Below are 18,223 nucleotides of genomic sequence, written 5' to 3' on the forward strand. Positions count from 1 at the left end.
GTTTTTCTTTCCCTTTTTTTCCCCTCTGGGGGGACCCTGACTGGGTTATCCTGGTTGCCGTCTCGTCGCATGAACTACCGTTCATGCGCGACTCATGTAAGGCAACCAATCCGTCGCTTGGAGGGGGTGGTGGTATTTAATGTCGGTGGGGATTGGTGGGATGAGTTGTCATTTATTTATTTTTGTTTTATTTTTGTTTTGGTGTACTGTACTTCGTACTTAGTACAGGATACATATAGGCTACTGTATGCTGTCGGATGACGTGGGTCCAGCCATCCCTTTCTAATTAGAGTTAGACTTCTCTGACTCTCGGAGGACCCGGCAGCCTGGTTGTGACTTGTGATCTGATATGTGGCGAGATACTCGACCTCGATTCCTAGTGTGCCACGCGACCCGAGAGGTTGTTTTTCTGTCTTTGTCTAAACCCTAAAGCCGATGTGCTTAGGGTCTTGCTTTTCATTGGCTGGGCTTTGCAGATGCCGCCTTGCTGGCGAGGCTGGGTTTGCGATGTCTGTAACGTCAGAATGGTACTCGCGCCCTGGCACTGCATGTTTATATGTTGATCGACGTGGTGAGTTGTTTTTTTTAGGCAGGAGCTTGTCCTGTAGGAGTTGTCGCTGTGATGGGCTGTCATATTGGATAGAGCGTTTATATCGCGCGATTTTCGCTTGATCGACGCCATACCCGATACATGATCTAGTTTCTTATTGCTTAATTGGGGGGCAGTCGACACTCGAATATTTCTCTTTTCGTTGCCTCCTGCTTTAATCGCCATTGTGGCCTCTTTTCCCCCTCCTCTTTACCCTCTTTCTATAAAGTGTCTCACACTGACCTTAATGCCAATCTAGATCGATTTTATACCACCGATGTTGGGAATACTATAAGATGGTCCATATGACATGAAAATAGAAGCAAACTTTGTGAATATGTAATCCACCCGAAATAGATAAGAATAGGCATGCTCAGCTCTCCCATCCACCCCCGCGCTGATATGAATAAATATCAAATATCAAATCAAGAAATAGAGAAATCTCCGCAATCCATGAAGTGTTCCCGTAAATAGCAATACCAGGCTTCCATATGCACCCCTGAGCATCGGAATACATTCAAGAATTTAAGCAATTGAAAACATGCGGCTGAGTCAAGCAGATTTTTATCAATGACCAAAGGCAAGCATCTATCGTCCTCGAATTCAAGTTCATTACCATCCACATCCTGAAGAACAAAGAGAGAAGAGCTCGCATGCTGTTCGTTCGATTGAGAACTAGCGTTCTGTCCATTCGAGTGGGAGCTGGCACTCTGTCCATTCTATTGAGAATCCGAGGCCGTGTTCGATGGGTAAGGGATCGATGCCATTTGAAACATCTTCTGAGCCGCATCACTGAGTCGGGGCGCGCTCACCTGGACCCCTCACAAGATTATTTCTTGCCTTTGCTCGATTCTTCGACGAATTGATCTTGGTAGAGGTCGTCTTCGACGAGTTTGCATTGAACAAATTCGAGGCAGGGGGTGCCTTGTCAGTGGTAGTGGGCTTCTTCGCATCCAATATCAGAACAGAATAGTTCGTCCTGAAGACAGCAATGTAAGGATTTCCATCCCGACTCAACGAAATGTAAGAAGGCAGCAGCCGCGATGTCCATCAATTCCGGACTTTCGGAATTCGAATCGATCTCTTTGAGATAGTCAGTGAAAGCAGGAGTATCGATAGCTTGAAGAAACCGAGGCACTTGTTGCTTGGGGCCTAGGTCGTGTCGCGGCGTCAAAACTTTCAATTGGAAGAGAGCCTGTTGAAAGAGGCGCACAAACCCCAACGCAGTCATCTTTGGCTTGTCATATTTGAGTTTGGTCTATTCGGCCCAGCATCGTGCGTTGGGCTTCACTCCCTTCTCCTTGTACTGATATATCAGCGTTTGGTAGGCCTTGTAGACGCCGAAGATGTCTGTCACATGAGAAGCTGGTTCGTCGTCGAGTGTTGAGCCTAACCATACACGAACCTTGAGGTCTTCTACTTTCCAGGTGGCGATGCGGTGATTCTGTTTTGCCTTCTTGGCTTCAGTCATGCCTTGGCCTACCAGTGGTAGGGGGCAACGGTGCTTTCCCGTGAGTATGCCCAGGATGTTGAAGTCCGCGAGGACAAATAAGAGACGCTCCTCCCAGAAAATCCAGTCAGATTTGCCTCTGAGTCTGGGCACAGAGCGACTCAGACGACTTTGTTCGGCAACTCTCATGACTACAATGACTTCCTTAATACTCCTGCATGGAGAGATTTGTCAGTGGAATGAAACTATATAACATGAGGAAGGAAGGAAGGAAGGAAGGAAGAGATACTTGTGGAAGACTGGTATGAAGAGCGCCGAAGAAGCTTGGAAAGCTCGTTGATCGGAGGAAACTGTTTCGTCGGAGATTTGAAGGAGAAAGAAGCCGGACCAAGGAAGAGATACATATATTAGAAGAGATATACTTGATGCTTGAACAAAGATGGAGGAGTTGTACGAAAGACAAACATGATTCGAGAGAAGAAGGTACTTATCGAAGTCAGGAAAGAAGAGTGAAGAATCAGAATGGATTGCTTGATGCTTGAAGGCACTGTTGAAGTTGAGTCATAAATCCTGTGAGTGAACAAGTGAAAAGAATTTTGTCCATGCCTCGACCATCTAGATTCAAGCCGAAAGGTATCTTGAATCAACCGAGAAACCGAAACCGCAGATTCGCTGCTGTTTTTTAGTGTTATTTAAGTGAAAGCACTTCGTCCGCGTCTTCTTTTAGAGTAGGGCAAGCATGGAAACGGCGGTAGAACAAAGTCATAACACGTTGGTTTCATACTATAACCCGCGCCGTGAAGTACGTAAATTACTGCATCAATCAATATAAGTAGCCGAGGCACTCGAAATATAGGTGAAAATCGAGGGGCCAAATTACGGCGAGAACAATGTCCATGATGAAATGGTACACTTGCTTCGAGAATATCGTATAACTACAGTCCAGTACTGAAGTTCACGGCAGTGTACGCAGTCTTGACACCCTGCTGTGTCTCCACGACCCGAAGGAAGATTCGTACCGGACAGCCCAGGTAAAATCGGTGCGATGTTTGTGGCACAGCCATGCCGAAGAGCGACCGACATGTGAGCAATGAGAGCTAGTCAGGAGAGGAACCGACATGAGAAAGAAGAAATGTATCCATGTTCAATCAGGTGTTACTGTATAGAAACGAGAGACCCAAACCCGAAAGATGAGAGAAACCATGCACGCAAAGACACAAAGATAAGACAAAAATCAAGAGAAGCCGAGCAAAACAAAACATGAGAACAGACAACCGCCACGCTAAAATACGACGAAACAAAAAGCCCACAGAAAGATAGAAAAGCCAGGATGATAGCGATATACTCGAAGGGTATCAGCCATACTGGATGAGCTTGTCGAGAACCAGAATAAAAGGGAAAAAAGGAAACTGCGGACACTACGCAGATGCAAGAAGATAAAATATGTACGGCGAAGGACAAGCGACCAAAGAAAGATGCTTTTGCCGGAGGTCGTCTTGCAATGCAAAGACGACGCGAGAAGAGAAGACCAAAAGTGGCGTACACCACGCAACCAACCAAATCGGGTTGATTACCAAGTTTCCTGCAGGACACCAGTCAGCACAGCCCCCTGCAACAGATCCAGTTAGGCAACAACTTACAGCAATATATTGACCAGCCTCCTTCTTGCGTTGCCAGAACATATCCGCCTCCTGGGCATTCAGATTACCCTTCGCCATGGCGACTTCGATGAGCGCGGCTTCGACGCCCTCGCCCATACCCTTACCGCTACCACAGACGAAAACACGTCCATCGAGTGAGTTGATAACGAACCAGACCAGATCGGCCTGGTGGCGGACTTCCTCTTGCACGTAGCGACTCTCGCCCTTGCGACTCTGGACGACTGTGCGCACCTTGTCCTCGTGCACTCCCCATTCACCACTATACAGCTCGTCGAGCAGGGAATCGCGCACACCCTGCAGGACCCAGACCTTGTTTGCGCAGTTGGCGGACTGCAAGCGGCGCTGGACAAAGCCGCGGAATGGGGCGATGCCGACGCCTGCGCCGATGAGGAGCATGGGTCCATCCGAGGCGAAGCGTGTGGCGAGGGGGTTGGCCATTAGGCCGCGGAACATTGGGACGTGGAGGTCGAGTTTCTCGCCCTTTGCTTCGGCGGCGATGGCGCGGCGGGCGAGGGATTCCAGGTAGCCGGATCCGACGCCTGTGCGGGATCCGCCGCGCCAGTCGTCCGACTCGGCGACTGTCACTGCTACTTCAATCAGGCGGCGGCACTCGGAACCCTTGTATGTGCAGGAGATCTGGGGGTCCTGAGAAAGGGAGTAGAAGCGTGGCATGAGGGTGTTGAGGACAGAGAGAAGGTGGTCGAGAGGTGGTTGGGAGGAGGGGAAGGCGTGAAGGAGCTGCGAGAGAGAGACGAAGGAGCTGGTGCGGAGATCGCAAAAGGCGCCTTGGCCTTGTGCTGAGGAGAGGTATTCCAGGATCTTCTTCTCATTTGGCTCGCTGCTGTGCTCGGCGAGGAGGCGGAATAGAGGCTTTGTCGGGGCGTAGGACTGGATATCGGAGCACCAGCTCAGGACTTCGCGGCGGGTTGTGATCAGCTCACGGGGCTTGTCGTCGCCCCAGATCGTGGGCCAACGGCCCTTGGTGGTGCGCATGAGGATCTTCTTATCACGCATTGAGCGGGGCACACCAAGCAGGTTGAGCACATCTTCAACTTCCGAGTCCTTGTTCTTGGGACACACGCCGATTGCACCGCCAACTACGAAGTCGACCATCCCGCTTTCAGCGGGGTAGTGTGTGACATCGATGTCGAAATGGTAGGTACGCTTCTCCGCACCAGGACCCGTCAACTCACGGGTGTGGAAGAGAGGTGCACGGTACACCTGGTAAGGAGGATGCGGCTGCACGAACTCTGGGGGGTGGTCTGCGGGGCCGAATGCCATACCGGCTGCCGATGCGGGGACCGGCTTGAACGAGACTGTCTTCTCTGGGAGCGGGGCAATGCTGGAGAGCTCACTGTCCATGGTAAGGAGATCGAGATTCAACTTGAGGCTGTCGAAAGCCTTGTTAGAGGGCCCAACGATGGAATTGAAGCCTGAGATAGGGCCATCTACAGGACGCAATGCTTGTCCCCGGCAACAACCCCCACCACAGCAGAGAGATTCAAGCTTCTGAGTACCTGCGGTGCCAACAGTTCCCAACACCCGTCTCATATCATTCGAGTTCTGAGAGATTAGGACGGTCGACGCCCGTCGTCGTTGGCGGCTGCCATCCTCCTTGTCGGTTGCAAGCTCTTCATCGGATTGTGACTCGGGCGGTGTCAGAGGAGTAGCGGGAGAAACTGTGCCCGTCGATTCAGTGGTTTGGGAAGATCCAGAAGAAATGACATTGAAGTTGGTGTCGGTCACAGAGAGAGCACGTACGCCTCGAGGCTCTTCGGGAATTGGGTTGTCTGGGTGTGAGGTGGAGGAAACCGGAATATCCTGATAGGTGCCTCTGCGAGTGCGAGGCCCCGTGGAGGCATAGGTTGCCGATGGCATGACGGATTGAACTGCGTGAACTGGGAATTGTCAGATTGTGTGTTTGTGTCTTCATTGACTCGTAGCATACCCATGGGGAACTGTGGAGGAGTGTTCACAGTGGCGACGGAGGTAAACCGGCGCGAGGGAAGATCAGGGTATATGAATCAAGACGTCACAAACGTCAGAAATTAAAGAACCCCTTTTCCTATGAATAGTAAAGAGAAGAGAGGAGTGGGATGAGGGTGGAAGCGTGGACCCGAGGAATTCTTCGGGATGGCAGTTCCGCAGAAATAGGGATGCTCGGTAAGGAATTATCAGATTTGCCACCGGGTATGTTACACGTTTCCGGCAATCCAACACGACAGATTAATAGGGTACTTCGGTACTTGGTAATACAGACTCTACTACTGGATATGGTGTCTCCATTTGGGGCTATTGTATCCATCTCTCCAGATCGACACTGCATGGAAAGTTGTAAGGCGATTACCCTATTACCGGTGGCGTGAACGGAACCCGAGGCGACTCCCGGCTCCAGACCGGAGTCACCCGTCATAGACATGGCATGTTTACAGGGAATAAGGAAGACTCGCATCCGAGTGGTCCGACCGAAAGAAAGGGGAAATAAATGACTGGAAATTAAACAGAAAAAAGATTAAAAAAAACGGCAAGACCTCGGTTATCAGATCAATCAGATAATACGGTGTATTGTATTACATAACATCTGATAACCCGTGACAGCTTCACATGATCGGTACATTCCCCCACTCTTTGTTTACCTCCACTCTCTACACACATGGATTTCTATACGGAGCACAGAGTACGGGTACCATTACCTCCATGGACTCCGTACTCAGGATATACTCCAACATGTATATCTAGCCCATTCTCAATCTCAAGACGAATCACTCTATAGACCCCCCACTTTCCGAACCGCCGGGTATCACCAACCAGCCTCGTTGGCTACTAGCTCCAAAACAACCCACTAGCCCTCTCCCTACCGATACGCCCGGTACTAGGTATAGGGGTACAGGTACAAGTACTCCGTACTTTTGCCCGATCCCTCCACGCCAGATCATTTCCCAACCACCGGGTCCAGAGTGGGTAACGCAAGCCGTTCGATATCAATCAGTGGGGCCTATTGGATGTTCCGCCCTGTTCTAGAAAAGGGATGGCCCGAATTTCGAAACCTGCCCCTGGGGCGGGTTCCCAGATGGCTAGCCTGTCTCTTAGTCCAGTCTAGCCTCAGTCTGTCTCCCGTACTGCTGGAATAGGGAGCTGAGTCTGAGTCTTGGGGCTGAGCCGTGGAACGGCTGACTGCTTACTACATACTCTACGATGTTATCCGTATTTACGTGGACATTAACACATAACTGGAAACATCTTTGAGCCTTGCTCCGTGGCTTTCTACAGGTAACATTCGGCGTGTCACTATACGCGTGCGTACGTGTTCGTGTATGTGTGTGTATTGAGGCTTGAGTTGATCCACTCTTGTCGCAGGCTAAGGATGCAAGGTTGTTTGTTTGGTTTCCGGTCTCAACGGTTCCATCTGATAACTTTGTCGGAGACTTTGACTGTTGGGCAAAAAAGTTCCGCGGCGTGTCTTAATCAAGTAACTATCAGCATAGGGGCTGATGTACATGTACTTGTCACGTCATATTGTCGGAGCTGGTCACTACAGGATACATCATGAAAACACCACTGAAGAGTAGCACACTTGCAATCATAACAATAATGACAATCTGAACTTGAGATCTATATACATCTGCCAGCCCATTTCCATAGTCCTGAGCAGGAGCATAAACCAGAAAACATGTACTTCACAGAAGAAAAAAAAAAAACAAGGAGAAAGCCCAGACCAACCCCAAGCTCAGGCTCCATTTTCCAAGGCTGCAGCCGAGACCGCCTAAAGATCTTCAGCTCTCTTAACCAAAGCCACAGGCGGAATAAAATGATGTCGCCCCTTAACGCAATAGTAAACAGACGCGGATCCAATGACACCAACATACATCACCACACTCCAGTTCATAGTATCAGCCGTAACATCAGTGGACAAAGGAAAGAAAGCGAAAACAAACATGGGGCACAAAAAAGCCAGAGCCCCCAAATTGACCGCCAGACCGAATTTCCCCAGTGTCCACCGGTGCTGCGGGAGTGATTCTCCGCGAAGACGCTTGAGGAGCACACAGCCAATAGAGACGATATACGCTGACAGCAGTGACGTTATGGTGAGTGATATGACGGCGTTGAGGGCGACTTGGGATCCGATGTTGATCATCGAGAGGAGGACCGTTACTATTAGTGATACCATCACTGAGTTGAGGGGGATGTTCCAGCCAGGTGTGACCTGATTGTTGGACCGGTTATCAATCTGCTCTTTTTGCTTCCGACGTGTTCTTGTTTGTTGCACTGTTGCACCGTTGTACTGGGCTGACTTACATATGCGAAAAATGAAGAAAATGGTAGACCCTCGTCACGAGCAAACGACCATAATTGTCGTGATGCGGTCGCTACTTCGGTAATCGTACTGGCTGTTAGTGTCACCACCAAGACCACCGTCATTGCGTTCGTAGCGGCTAAACTGCCGGTTGTGTTGTAGAAGATCTGAATGAATGGGAACCCCGTCGGGCTGTCGAGGACTTTATCGATTTCGCCTAGGGTGAAGCATAGCGTGACCAGCATCACAAAACCTAGCACGCCATTGATAGCAACAGAGGACATCATAGCTTTAGGCAAAGTCTCTGATGCATCTTTAATTTCTTCCGCTAAAAGGGTCAGGCGTTAGTAAGATATACCATGTGAACCAATCAACTGGCAAGCCTTACACATATGAACCGCGCAGTCATAACCAAGCATCGACGTGATAGTGGTTGACAGTCCCACCAGCGTAGCTGTGGCCGAATTATCCCAACCACCGCCGTTGTTAAATGTGGTGAACACTGCGCGAGCATTGTTCCGTGGTGCGAGAACCCATAGCGGGATGATGATAGCGAACAGGCCGACAACATGGATAATCAAGATGAGTCCCTCTACGAATGGTAGATTTTTGGCTAGGAATGTGTTGAACAGAATTGAGAATGTCGATATGGCTATCACGAGCATTGTCCCGTGCCATCTTTGGAAGTCATAGTCTGGTTGATTCAAGACGATTAGACCCTGGACGATGGTGCCGGCGAGGTAGGCGATGGATACGATGGCACATTGCCATCCCATTGCGGATAACCAGCCTGGGATATATCGTTAGTCGAAAGTCTCGACAGATGGCTTGAGCTGTAGTACCAGTAATATAACTAAGGAACTTTTGTCCCCTTCTCGGTGCAAACTCAGAGACCCAGTGGTATTGTCCACCAGCAGTGGGGGCCCTAAAGAAGGTAGACACATTAGCGATGATGATGATGCGATGCATCAGACAAGAGAAATCGACAACTTACATCGAAGCCATCTCAGCTATGCTGGCATACACCAGTGAAAACCCAAATGAGACACCAACAAAACCCCATATCAAACCTGCTGTGCCGCCATCGGTCAAGCCAGCCGATAACAATCTATAAATGGAGTCAGGGTCAGTATCTGCATGACCACATGGCAGGGATGGACATGAACGTACGTCAAGATCACCTCCCATGTGCAGATCAAGGTACATCCGAAACCAACAATTGAAATAAATCGAAAGTTCCTCTTGATCAATCGATGTCAGTGATGCTGAATTAGTTACTTGGGAAAGAATGGTCTTACTCGCAAAACCTGTACTCGACCTAAGGCATTCATATCGCGCTGATCAGCCTTGGTGCCCATATACCGTGGCGCGACCAGGCCTTTCTGTGCATGTTCTTCGTCATTGTCATCATCGTGGCCAGTCACTGTGTGCTGGGAGTCAGGCTTGGATCTGTTGAACATTGTCATTTTGACCAGAGCACGGCTCCGATCAAACAAACTCGTCGAGAGAACAAGATAGGAGAAGATACAGTAGGAAGGTCTCCCCTCGCAAGAAAGGGATATTTCCAGAATAAAAGAACAATAAAATCCAACTAATACCTCCGCAGTCCTCAACTCAGTGCCTGGAAGGGTCAAGGACCAGAAGTACAAAAAGCGCCCGAACAAAATACCATCACAGATCGAAAACACGGACGTTCCGAAAGAAGCAGGTATCAGGAGAGAGCCCAAAGCACCAGATTCATAACCACTGCTGCATAACAGGCTTAGAGAGGAAGCGTGGTATTGGCGTGGGAGCAAGGCATGGCCTAGGAGGAATTCTCGCGCGCGAGAGGAGCCATGTGGGAACAACTAGACACTAGACACCGGTGCCAAATGACACATCCTTTGGTTTATCGAGGTTCAATTAGTCCAGCTGGGTGGCTCTGCTAGATTTGTTTTAGGGGCGTTTGATGCTTATCCCTTGGTTCTACCTGGAATGGGACTATTGGGACCTTGCATGCCGAGGGACGTGCATTTTGATTCAGGCTTGATTTATTGGCATTGAGGCTACTATATATGAGAGCCTTCTCTTTTCTTTTGTTTGCCATGTTCTATAGCCGCTTCTCATTTTGAAGATTGCAACCTAGACGGGAGATGAGTGTTTCAAACCAAAGCATTTGATCAGTCAGTATGTATCCAGCCAGCACACACCACTGCATTTCAATGTATCGCGCTAAGCTCTAATCTAGGGCGCAAATCCCTCCCTTGATAGTTATCCCCCGGATATTCCGCCACAAGCCTAGCCCAATACTGTGTGGATATGCAGCCCCTCGCTTTCTCTGTTGAAACCAAAACCACACAACCTATCGGATGCAGGCCATACCCATCCACGCTCCATACCCCCCAAGGGGCGTGCATGTTGATCTACAACCCTACGGCCCGCAGTGCCCTACATGAACCACTAACCGTCGATCATCGATAAACGCCATGGTCTCGACGTGAGGGCGCGAGGCAATAACCATTCCATCCAGAGTGTGATCTCAGATTGCTTTGAAGTCTCAGCACTGGTGTCTTCATGTTACAGTGAATGCCCCAATAAAAAAAATGAGCAAAGGGATAATTAGATCCAGATCCAGATCACCTGCCACATACTGCTGATCCCAGTCGACATGGTTTGCACCACCCGTCTTGCCTTTTCATCTATTCCAGAGGTATATTGAAGCCTGGCGCAGTCCCCGTACGTAAAATGCCAACCCGAATAGATCCGCGCCTCGATAGGCTGCATGCATCGTCATAGGATCCTAAATAGATACTGTATTGTAGCGCCATATCAGCATTAAATAAAGTAAGAACTAGCACTCAATTGCCTTGCAATGCTTATCGCGGGCTGCATACTCTTACTCTTAATTGCCGCATGCCTCCACTACTGTACATGTAAATGCAAAGTATACACCCGGAATCCCGAGTCCCCAATTCAATCTCGATTCCAACCTCAAAGTCGATCCCTTCTTTCTTTCTCTTCTCGTTCTACTGTCAAGCCCACATGGGGTTCCGATCTGACGTCTGACGGTTTACCTGTTTATATTTCACCCTCCCACATGTTTGGTACAAGGAGGTATCATTTCTAGGTCCCCTCGTCCTGGCCGTCAATCCTGTTGCTCTACTTTGATTTTCCTGATCTACACCCAAGCCCCCTGCCATGGGCGGCCCATATGTGCCTCCAGGCCAGTCGCCGCCCTTCGAGGTCGTCGATGAATTGCATCACGGGGCATGGGTGATTATCACAGCTGCACTTGGACTGGTGATTTCACTCGTCTGTTTCCTCATTCGACTTTATGTGAGGCTTATGCTTATCCCGCCGTTTGCGCGGGATGATTGGGTATTACTGGGTGCTACTGTAAGGATTGCGCGACATGGAATATACCATGCCACAATGCGTTGCGCTATGGAAGCAATTCTAACATAATACATTGGCTTTGATCAGGCTCTCGCAGTTCTACAATCAACCCTAGTATTCTACGCTTGCTCGCGCGGATTCGGCACATCACTTACTCTATTAATTGACGGTCGACTCAATCAGATCCAGGCAGTAAGTACTCTTCCATTCCAGACATACAGATCAAAACTGAGCATCTAGTTAATTGCAACAAGCGATATCCTCGCACTGATTATCATCTACCTCTCCAAATGCTGTGTCGTGGCTATCTATCTCCGCCTTACACCGCAAAAGCCTCATAATCGGGCATCGTGGGCGACATTAGCTCTATGCACTGCTTGGATCATACCCGCTATATTCATAGTGCTGGTGAACTGTGAACTTAACACACCCTGGCGGGGGGACGGTGGTCAGTGCAATAACCTGGTACCTACTTCCAAACCACCTCTCCTTTTGGCATCTAATCATCTAATTCTATGGCGGAACAGTTCCAAAGATGGCAATTCATTGCGGCAGTCGACGTGATAACCGAACTCATCCTCTTCATACTAGCAATAGTCCTCCTCAAAGGTCTATTCATGTCCGTTCGACGCAAACTAGCCATAGGCTTTGCTTTTATATTTCGTTTCCCGTGAGTATCAATATCAATACTTTCAATAAGCATCTTATCTACATGCAACCGCTCAAACAAATACTGATACTAATCTACTCTCTCTGTCCCAAACAGCCTAATAATATTCTCCCTAATCCACATCTTCTCCCTAAACAACGCCCTCCAAAACAAAGACACAACCCTCGCCTCTGTCAGCCCCGCTCTCTGGATACAAGTCGAATTACACTATGCCCTAGTCGCATGCAGCGTTTTCTGTCTTCGACCGTTCATGGCCGCTGTTAGTACAAATTACGGTACGGCGGGTGATTCGACACTGGAGAGTAGTGCGAAGGGGAGTTCGAAGGATAGATCTGGATCTGGCATTGGGTCTGGATCTGGATCGGGATCCGGTTCAAACTCAGCATCTGCTACCAGGTCCAGATCGCAATCGCGGGTTCAGCGAAAAAGGGCTGGGACGGCGCGGTTTATGCCGCATCTTGATGCTAATTTGGATGGGTTGGGCTCGGATGTTCCCTCTTCGTCGAGGGATGTGCTTTGTCGGGAAGGTAATGCGAATACACATGGATCGTCGAGAAAGAAACGACCACTCGCGAGTGGCGGGTTGCCGAGGCCGACGCCAGACTCTGCGGCCGAGATTCCACGTGTTCCAGTGCGCAGATCTATGTTCTCTCTTGGCACACCTCTCAAACCAGAGAAGGGAAAGAAGCACAATTCGAGGAATGGAGAGAGAAATGTCTTCCCTATAGACTCAGATTTGATTGAGCTTGTGCCGAGACCACATGCTCGATATGAATGTGGGGATGACCGTGGCGATGGAGAGGGTGAAGATCCAGATAAGATGGTGATCCATAAAGAGATCCGGTATTCGATTCAATATGAGGATGATGAAGATGTTGAAGCGAGGCAGTTTGCACAGGAGGATCCGAGAAAGAGTTGTGTTGATCTTTCTGCTTGTGTATAGTATGGTCTCTCCTTGCATCTTAGGTTGTATTATTTAGATTTAACATATAAAAAGTGGTGACAAGCTAACCATCTTCGTGGTAGCAGAGATACAATATTAGCTTTTTTTGAAGTAGTGAATAATCAAGAAACGTCGTGCCATGTGTTGATTTTGATCCATGAAATCTTGTGGTCACCTTGTAATCGGCTTCTACAGAGACCTCAATCTTCCCCTTGCGGAGAAAAGCTCGAAAGGCAATGAGGCAGAGACGAGGAAAAATACCGAGGGCCAGCTGGCGGCGTGCTAAATTTAACGTCGACTAGAACAAGTCATTGTGCACTAGAACTCAATACCATGGGAGCGCTCTTTCTTTTCCCTCTGCGCACCACTGTGACTCAAGATGTATTGCAACTTCCGGCCCTTCAGTTGCGTCGTTTGATCCCTGTCAAAAGGGATATTATTTTCACTTCAATGGACTTAAATAGGATTAGTATAGGCCATGATTGGAGCACAGCAACCAATACTCACCATCTTGAGACCAAATGTTGATAGGTCTAGCACAACTGAATGCCAAGAACCCTTAGAATCTATCTGATGCGTACAGTAGAGTAAGTGCATTGTTTGGTCTATTCTTTTGGCGTTATTCTGTAGTAGATGGATGTCATATCATATCTTGGCCTTGAATGAAATACAAATCCTGAATGCCCATAACGCCGGTCCTGCTCAACGGTCGAAAAATCAAGAATGATATGCTTTGGCCCGCTTGAATGGATGTGCTTCGGTACTCCTGTTGGAATGGGTTAGCTTGTGTCCATACAAAGAGACTTGAGTAGGTAAAAACATACAGAACATATTCATCTAGACTGATATGATCTGGCTCAGAGAAGATGAGATAGAGATACTTCAAAGTCTCAGCTAGCCAGAAGCTCTCCATCTTATCAATTTGCTTCGGTCTCTTCTCCCGCACGTCATTGATAGAAGAGTGACCGAAGTTGGACCGGGTCGCCTTATCAATGTTCTGAAACATGCGCCATGCAGTATCCAAAAGGTTCCTGTCGCCAGTAATCCGATACATGATGAAAACGGACTCAAGTGCCTCGGGCCTGGATAGAAATGTCAGTACAACGCTATGGGCAGAGATATAAAATCGCAAAGAACATACCGAAGGTTATACGTTGGATCACGAATATCAGTTACACCAGGCGGGAATTTATGAGCCTCGATTTGATCCGCAGCCCTCTCTCTGATCTCCTCGTTGTCGATTGGCCGCGAAAGCACATCCGAATACCACTGCTCCTCATCCCAAGGACAGTCATCGTGCTGTTTACAACGACTGACCTTAAACACCTCTGGCATAATGCCTGTCGGCATAACATCATATGCCCAGACACAACCGTCGGTCAAACCCTTGGCGACATACATGTCCTCAGGCCGATTGAACACCTTCGCTCCGATCGCCACAGTCCCGCCCATGAAACACTTGAGATGATCCGGCATGTACTGGAACGACTTTGTGTTGCCTCTCATGGCAATGACATTTGCTGCGAAGAGGATATGCCGATCCTCGTCTTTGGTCATTGCCCGGAAAAGCAGGTTCTCGTTGAATGTGTCAATGGCTTTTTCGTACATGCGACGATATTGATCCGTCTGTGCTCCCAACAAGATGTGTTCCTTGGGGAAGTACTCGTAGGCCGAATCGGCACATCCGCCGATAGAGAATTCGGAGTCGTCGAATCCCATTTTGTCGGTATTGATCCAGGTTGGCCACATCCCGGGAATCCGCGTCTTATCTTGACCAATCTCAAGCTCGTTCATAATGCGCTGGACGGCGTCGTAGTATTTAGGGTCTCCCGTTAACTGTGTCAGGCGGGTAAATTCCATGGTCAAGGAACCAATTTCTGCTAGACTGCTGCGAGGAGAGGGCGTGATTTCCTCGCCTTTGGCAGATCTGAGTATTGTTAATATATAGTTTCTGAAAATGCAGTGCCAGTACCAAGTATCACAGCCGTCTAGACTCCACGGGAAAATCTTACTTCATCCAATCCCAGCGCATCTGGGGCATGCGATTATGCGTATCAAACGCATTGAAAATCATCTCACCAAGCTCTACCGCCTTTCTCAAGAGCACGGGATGCTTGCCATTCGTCAAGTCATGGGCGGCAATGAAACCACCCATGTAACGAATAATGATTTCGAAGACCGGAACTTGTTTGCTAGCAGTCGTAGTAAAGTCAATTTCCTCTAGAGCTTCGAGGGCCAGCTCAAGCTCATCGTCCAAGCCCATAATGATGAGCGCATCGAGGGAATCGACCAGTGTGGCGCCCCACCCATTGAAGGTATCCTGATATCCTCCGGTTCTGGGTTTCACCTCGTCGCGCAGCCACGCATTTTCCTTATATCCATTCCAGGAATGCATAAAGGCCTCCTTGACAGCTCTTTGCCTCTTGAGTCTTGATTTGCGCTCGCTGTTGGATTCTGGTGGGAAGTCATACTGGATGTGTGGAATGGAAGCTGGGTTTGTTGGCAGCGGAATGAATTCTGACACGGGATAATGTTCTGCAACTTTGTTTAAGCGGATTGCATCTTTTCGGACGGTCGTGTCTTTTCTAGAGATTGGTTTTGGTAGGCGCTTGTAGTATGATGTCGAGGGTAGCCAGAAGAATAGGACATATGTCGCGGTAATCAGAAACAACGCTGTTGAAATAGGTCGCGTTTTGCGCTTGAAATACATAGTGAATGGAAATGATGTATGGAATGAAAGTAAAAGGAATGAAAGTGAAAGAATGAAAGGTGCAAAAGAGTGTCAGCGCGTTAATCAAGCTCGGATGTAACACATTCCATGAGAAGTACCCCCTGTACAGAAGTTCAGAGTAGAAAATCAAAGGTAAACAGAGGGGACAGGGACCCTTTAAGGGTGACGCCATGTGGACGCACGTCATGGATTGTGAGAGGTCTACAGTTCAGAAAGATAGACACGGCTGTGTAAGGGCTCCATTGATCGACGAGGTTTGGGAGTAGGCATGGTGTTGCATATACAAACAGTCATGATTGGCGCATTCACAGAATGTAACCCTCTTTGATGCAAAGGCAGGGGTGTACTTTGTATCCAAGGGCTAAGTTAGTTATTATTAGGTACCAACTTCTCATCTCAGGTCTAGACTTGACAGCACTATAAATCGGTGCTGGACTGTGCTAAGTCTTCAAGTCTGCGACGCCACTACTCCACTGCGGCCCCTGATTCCATCGGGGTAGGGACTTTTTTGTTGATCATTCCGATTTTGAGGCTGAGATTAGAAACAATCCTGTTGGCTGAAACATAGATAAATGACGTTGGAATCTATCCCATGCTTGCAAAATACTGACACCGACAGAATAATTCTTCAATATTTCAATCGCATTATCATAGAATTGAGGGACTTGTGCTCGGCCTTTGTGTGGTTAAGGCAGATCGACCCTGGTAAATCTGGAGCTAGATAGAGAGTAGATGACAAACTCTTAGAAAATTTTGCCAAACTATGAAACCAAACATATAAGTTAATCAAGATCGAAGTGTAGTTGAAGGAGCTTGGAGCTTTGGGCTGAGTGGTTATGTTTGCATTGTTTGCACGTCAACTCTCTTTCCTCCGAGTTGGAGATGTCGGACCACTTTGGAGCTCTCTATGTATAAACCAAGTCTATAGTCAATTGAAGCACACGTGAGTACCCCATGCCCCGTTACCTATTTTCATATTGACCAGAATATAGACTCCAAAGCTTCTCAACCCACATTCGTCTCTTGATCTGGACTTCATCGGAGCGATCAATAGTCATATTGACTGGGCTATATTGACCATCACAATCCAACCTCCACACTGAAGCTCCTCTGGCAAAACGCAGAAGCCCAGCCATTTTTTCTTTAACTAGCCCTGGGCACCTTCGTCCTTGATATCACGCTGTCTCTCACCGACACCGCCGGATCCTTTCTCCCCTCATCACCATATATTTGCCAACAGGAAGACATCCAAAATGCCTATCACCGGGTAAAGACTACCCCCCCCCCCCCCCCAAAAAAATTAAGGACTCTAAAATAACATGCTCAAGCGTCTACTTCATCCCGTCTATGCCAAATGCCACAACGGCCCTACCAGCAGTAACAGAGCGTCTCCGCGCAGCCTTCACAGACGAAGAACTAACCCCAATCGGCCGCTGGGGCCTAGAACAAAAACTATTCCGCGACACCCCTGGCCTAGTCCCAGCATCAGCAAACTCAAACAAGAAGGCCTCGAACCCGCGGTACATGCAATTCCTCTCACTAACTCATTACCCAACCCACGGCTTCATCTATACCTCTGAACCAGCAGATCTGCAACAAACTGTAGCGGCCAATCTCAATTCAAATGGAAACCCCACGCCCGCTCCAGCACAGAGTCCAGCAGCAACCACTCCAACCCAGAACCAAAACCAACATCAAAATGCAAATGGAATTCAACATGGAATCACAACAACACCCGACCACCCCAAAATGATCATGACAACTATCCCCCCAGCCTCCTACACATCTCTCTTCCAACACTTCACCTACGCCTGCCAACCCTTCTGGTGCCACCGCCTAACAGTCACAGTCCCGAACGGGATAGTCTACGATATCGGCGATTTCCGCGTGCGACTCGGCGACGTGCGGCAGACGGTTCCGACAGCGCGGGTGCGTGGCACCGTTGTTGAGATTGAGTGGCGGGGCCCGTCTGTTGTTGAGGCTTTGCCTGGGTTTGATCAGGGTCAGCAAGAGAATCACAGCGGCGGCATTGGGGCTAGTCCTAGCTCTGGTGGGGACGATTCAGGTGTTGAGTTTTCCTTTTCGGATATTGAAGAGTCTGATGTTGAGGCGGAGTATTTGGCTACTGCGCAGCTTATTCGGGAGTTTTGGGGGAGACTTGGGCTTGAGGCTAAGGAGGCTGTTCTTGTTCCTGGGATTGGGAAGGAGGTTTTGGAGAGGTTGAGGCGGGTTAAGGGGGGTGAGTCTTTGCAGAAAGATGGTGAGAGGCGGGTTGGGGATGTTGTTGGTTCTGAGCGGTTTGAGGAGGATTTGGATCCTTCTGCAGGGACGGATGTTGCTAGACAGTTTATGGAGGTTTTGCGGTTTAATCGGTAGATTGGTGAGATATACTTGCTACATATATTATACGTTACCTTGGATGCTGCTTATTCTGGAAGGACTGCACAAGTCGAGAGAGAGAGAGAGAGCGATCATTCTTATCTGAACACTAAGCTCAAAGCACCGCCCTA

The 18,223-nt window shown here is 48.7% G+C and overlaps 6 protein-coding genes across 6 annotated transcripts; 2 read left to right on the top strand and 4 right to left on the bottom strand.

Moving 5' to 3' along the window:
- Positions 1 to 1,517: 1,517 nt before the first annotated feature.
- N7508_001684 (uncharacterized protein) lies at positions 1,518 to 2,060 on the bottom strand (the record flags this gene model as incomplete). The annotated part of the gene is made up of 2 exons (XM_058459750.1): positions 1,518 to 1,820; positions 1,881 to 2,060. The coding sequence occupies 2 exons, from the start codon at positions 2,058 to 2,060 to the stop codon at positions 1,518 to 1,520; spliced, it is 483 nt and encodes a 160-aa protein (XP_058323282.1).
- Positions 2,061 to 3,609: 1,549 nt separating this feature from the next.
- On the bottom strand, positions 3,610 to 5,652 carry N7508_001685 (FAD binding domain protein; the record flags this gene model as incomplete). The annotated part of the gene is made up of 3 exons (XM_058459751.1): positions 3,610 to 3,621; positions 3,680 to 5,598; positions 5,649 to 5,652. The coding sequence occupies 3 exons, from the start codon at positions 5,650 to 5,652 to the stop codon at positions 3,610 to 3,612; spliced, it is 1,935 nt and encodes a 644-aa protein (XP_058323283.1).
- A 1,811-nt stretch (positions 5,653 to 7,463) lies between these two features.
- N7508_001686 (putative GABA permease) lies at positions 7,464 to 9,460 on the bottom strand (the record flags this gene model as incomplete). The annotated part of the gene is made up of 7 exons (XM_058459752.1): positions 7,464 to 7,904; positions 7,997 to 8,322; positions 8,383 to 8,784; positions 8,837 to 8,919; positions 8,989 to 9,102; positions 9,165 to 9,235; positions 9,293 to 9,460. 7 exons carry the CDS (start codon positions 9,458 to 9,460, stop codon positions 7,464 to 7,466), a joined length of 1,605 nt encoding a protein of 534 aa, XP_058323284.1.
- Positions 9,461 to 11,171: 1,711 nt separating this feature from the next.
- Positions 11,172 to 12,982, top strand: N7508_001687 (uncharacterized protein; the record flags this gene model as incomplete). The annotated part of the gene is made up of 5 exons (XM_058459753.1): positions 11,172 to 11,369; positions 11,457 to 11,561; positions 11,610 to 11,834; positions 11,897 to 12,039; positions 12,136 to 12,982. 5 exons carry the CDS (start codon positions 11,172 to 11,174, stop codon positions 12,980 to 12,982), a joined length of 1,518 nt encoding a protein of 505 aa, XP_058323285.1.
- Positions 12,983 to 13,699: 717 nt separating this feature from the next.
- N7508_001688 (glycoside hydrolase family 47 protein) lies at positions 13,700 to 15,692 on the bottom strand (the record flags this gene model as incomplete). The annotated part of the gene is made up of 4 exons (XM_058459754.1): positions 13,700 to 13,748; positions 13,807 to 14,064; positions 14,124 to 14,909; positions 14,995 to 15,692. The coding sequence occupies 4 exons, from the start codon at positions 15,690 to 15,692 to the stop codon at positions 13,700 to 13,702; spliced, it is 1,791 nt and encodes a 596-aa protein (XP_058323286.1).
- A 1,274-nt stretch (positions 15,693 to 16,966) lies between these two features.
- On the top strand, positions 16,967 to 18,089 carry N7508_001689 (uncharacterized protein; the record flags this gene model as incomplete). Its single annotated transcript, XM_058459755.1, has 2 exons — positions 16,967 to 16,980; positions 17,042 to 18,089. 2 exons carry the CDS (start codon positions 16,967 to 16,969, stop codon positions 18,087 to 18,089), a joined length of 1,062 nt encoding a protein of 353 aa, XP_058323287.1.
- Positions 18,090 to 18,223: the final 134 nt, after the last annotated feature.

The sequence above is a fragment of the Penicillium antarcticum genome (assembly GCF_028974205.1).
Source record: "Penicillium antarcticum strain IBT 31339 chromosome Unknown utg000002l_segment0_segment0, whole genome shotgun sequence".
Taxonomy (NCBI): Eukaryota; Fungi; Ascomycota; class Eurotiomycetes; order Eurotiales; family Aspergillaceae; genus Penicillium; species Penicillium antarcticum.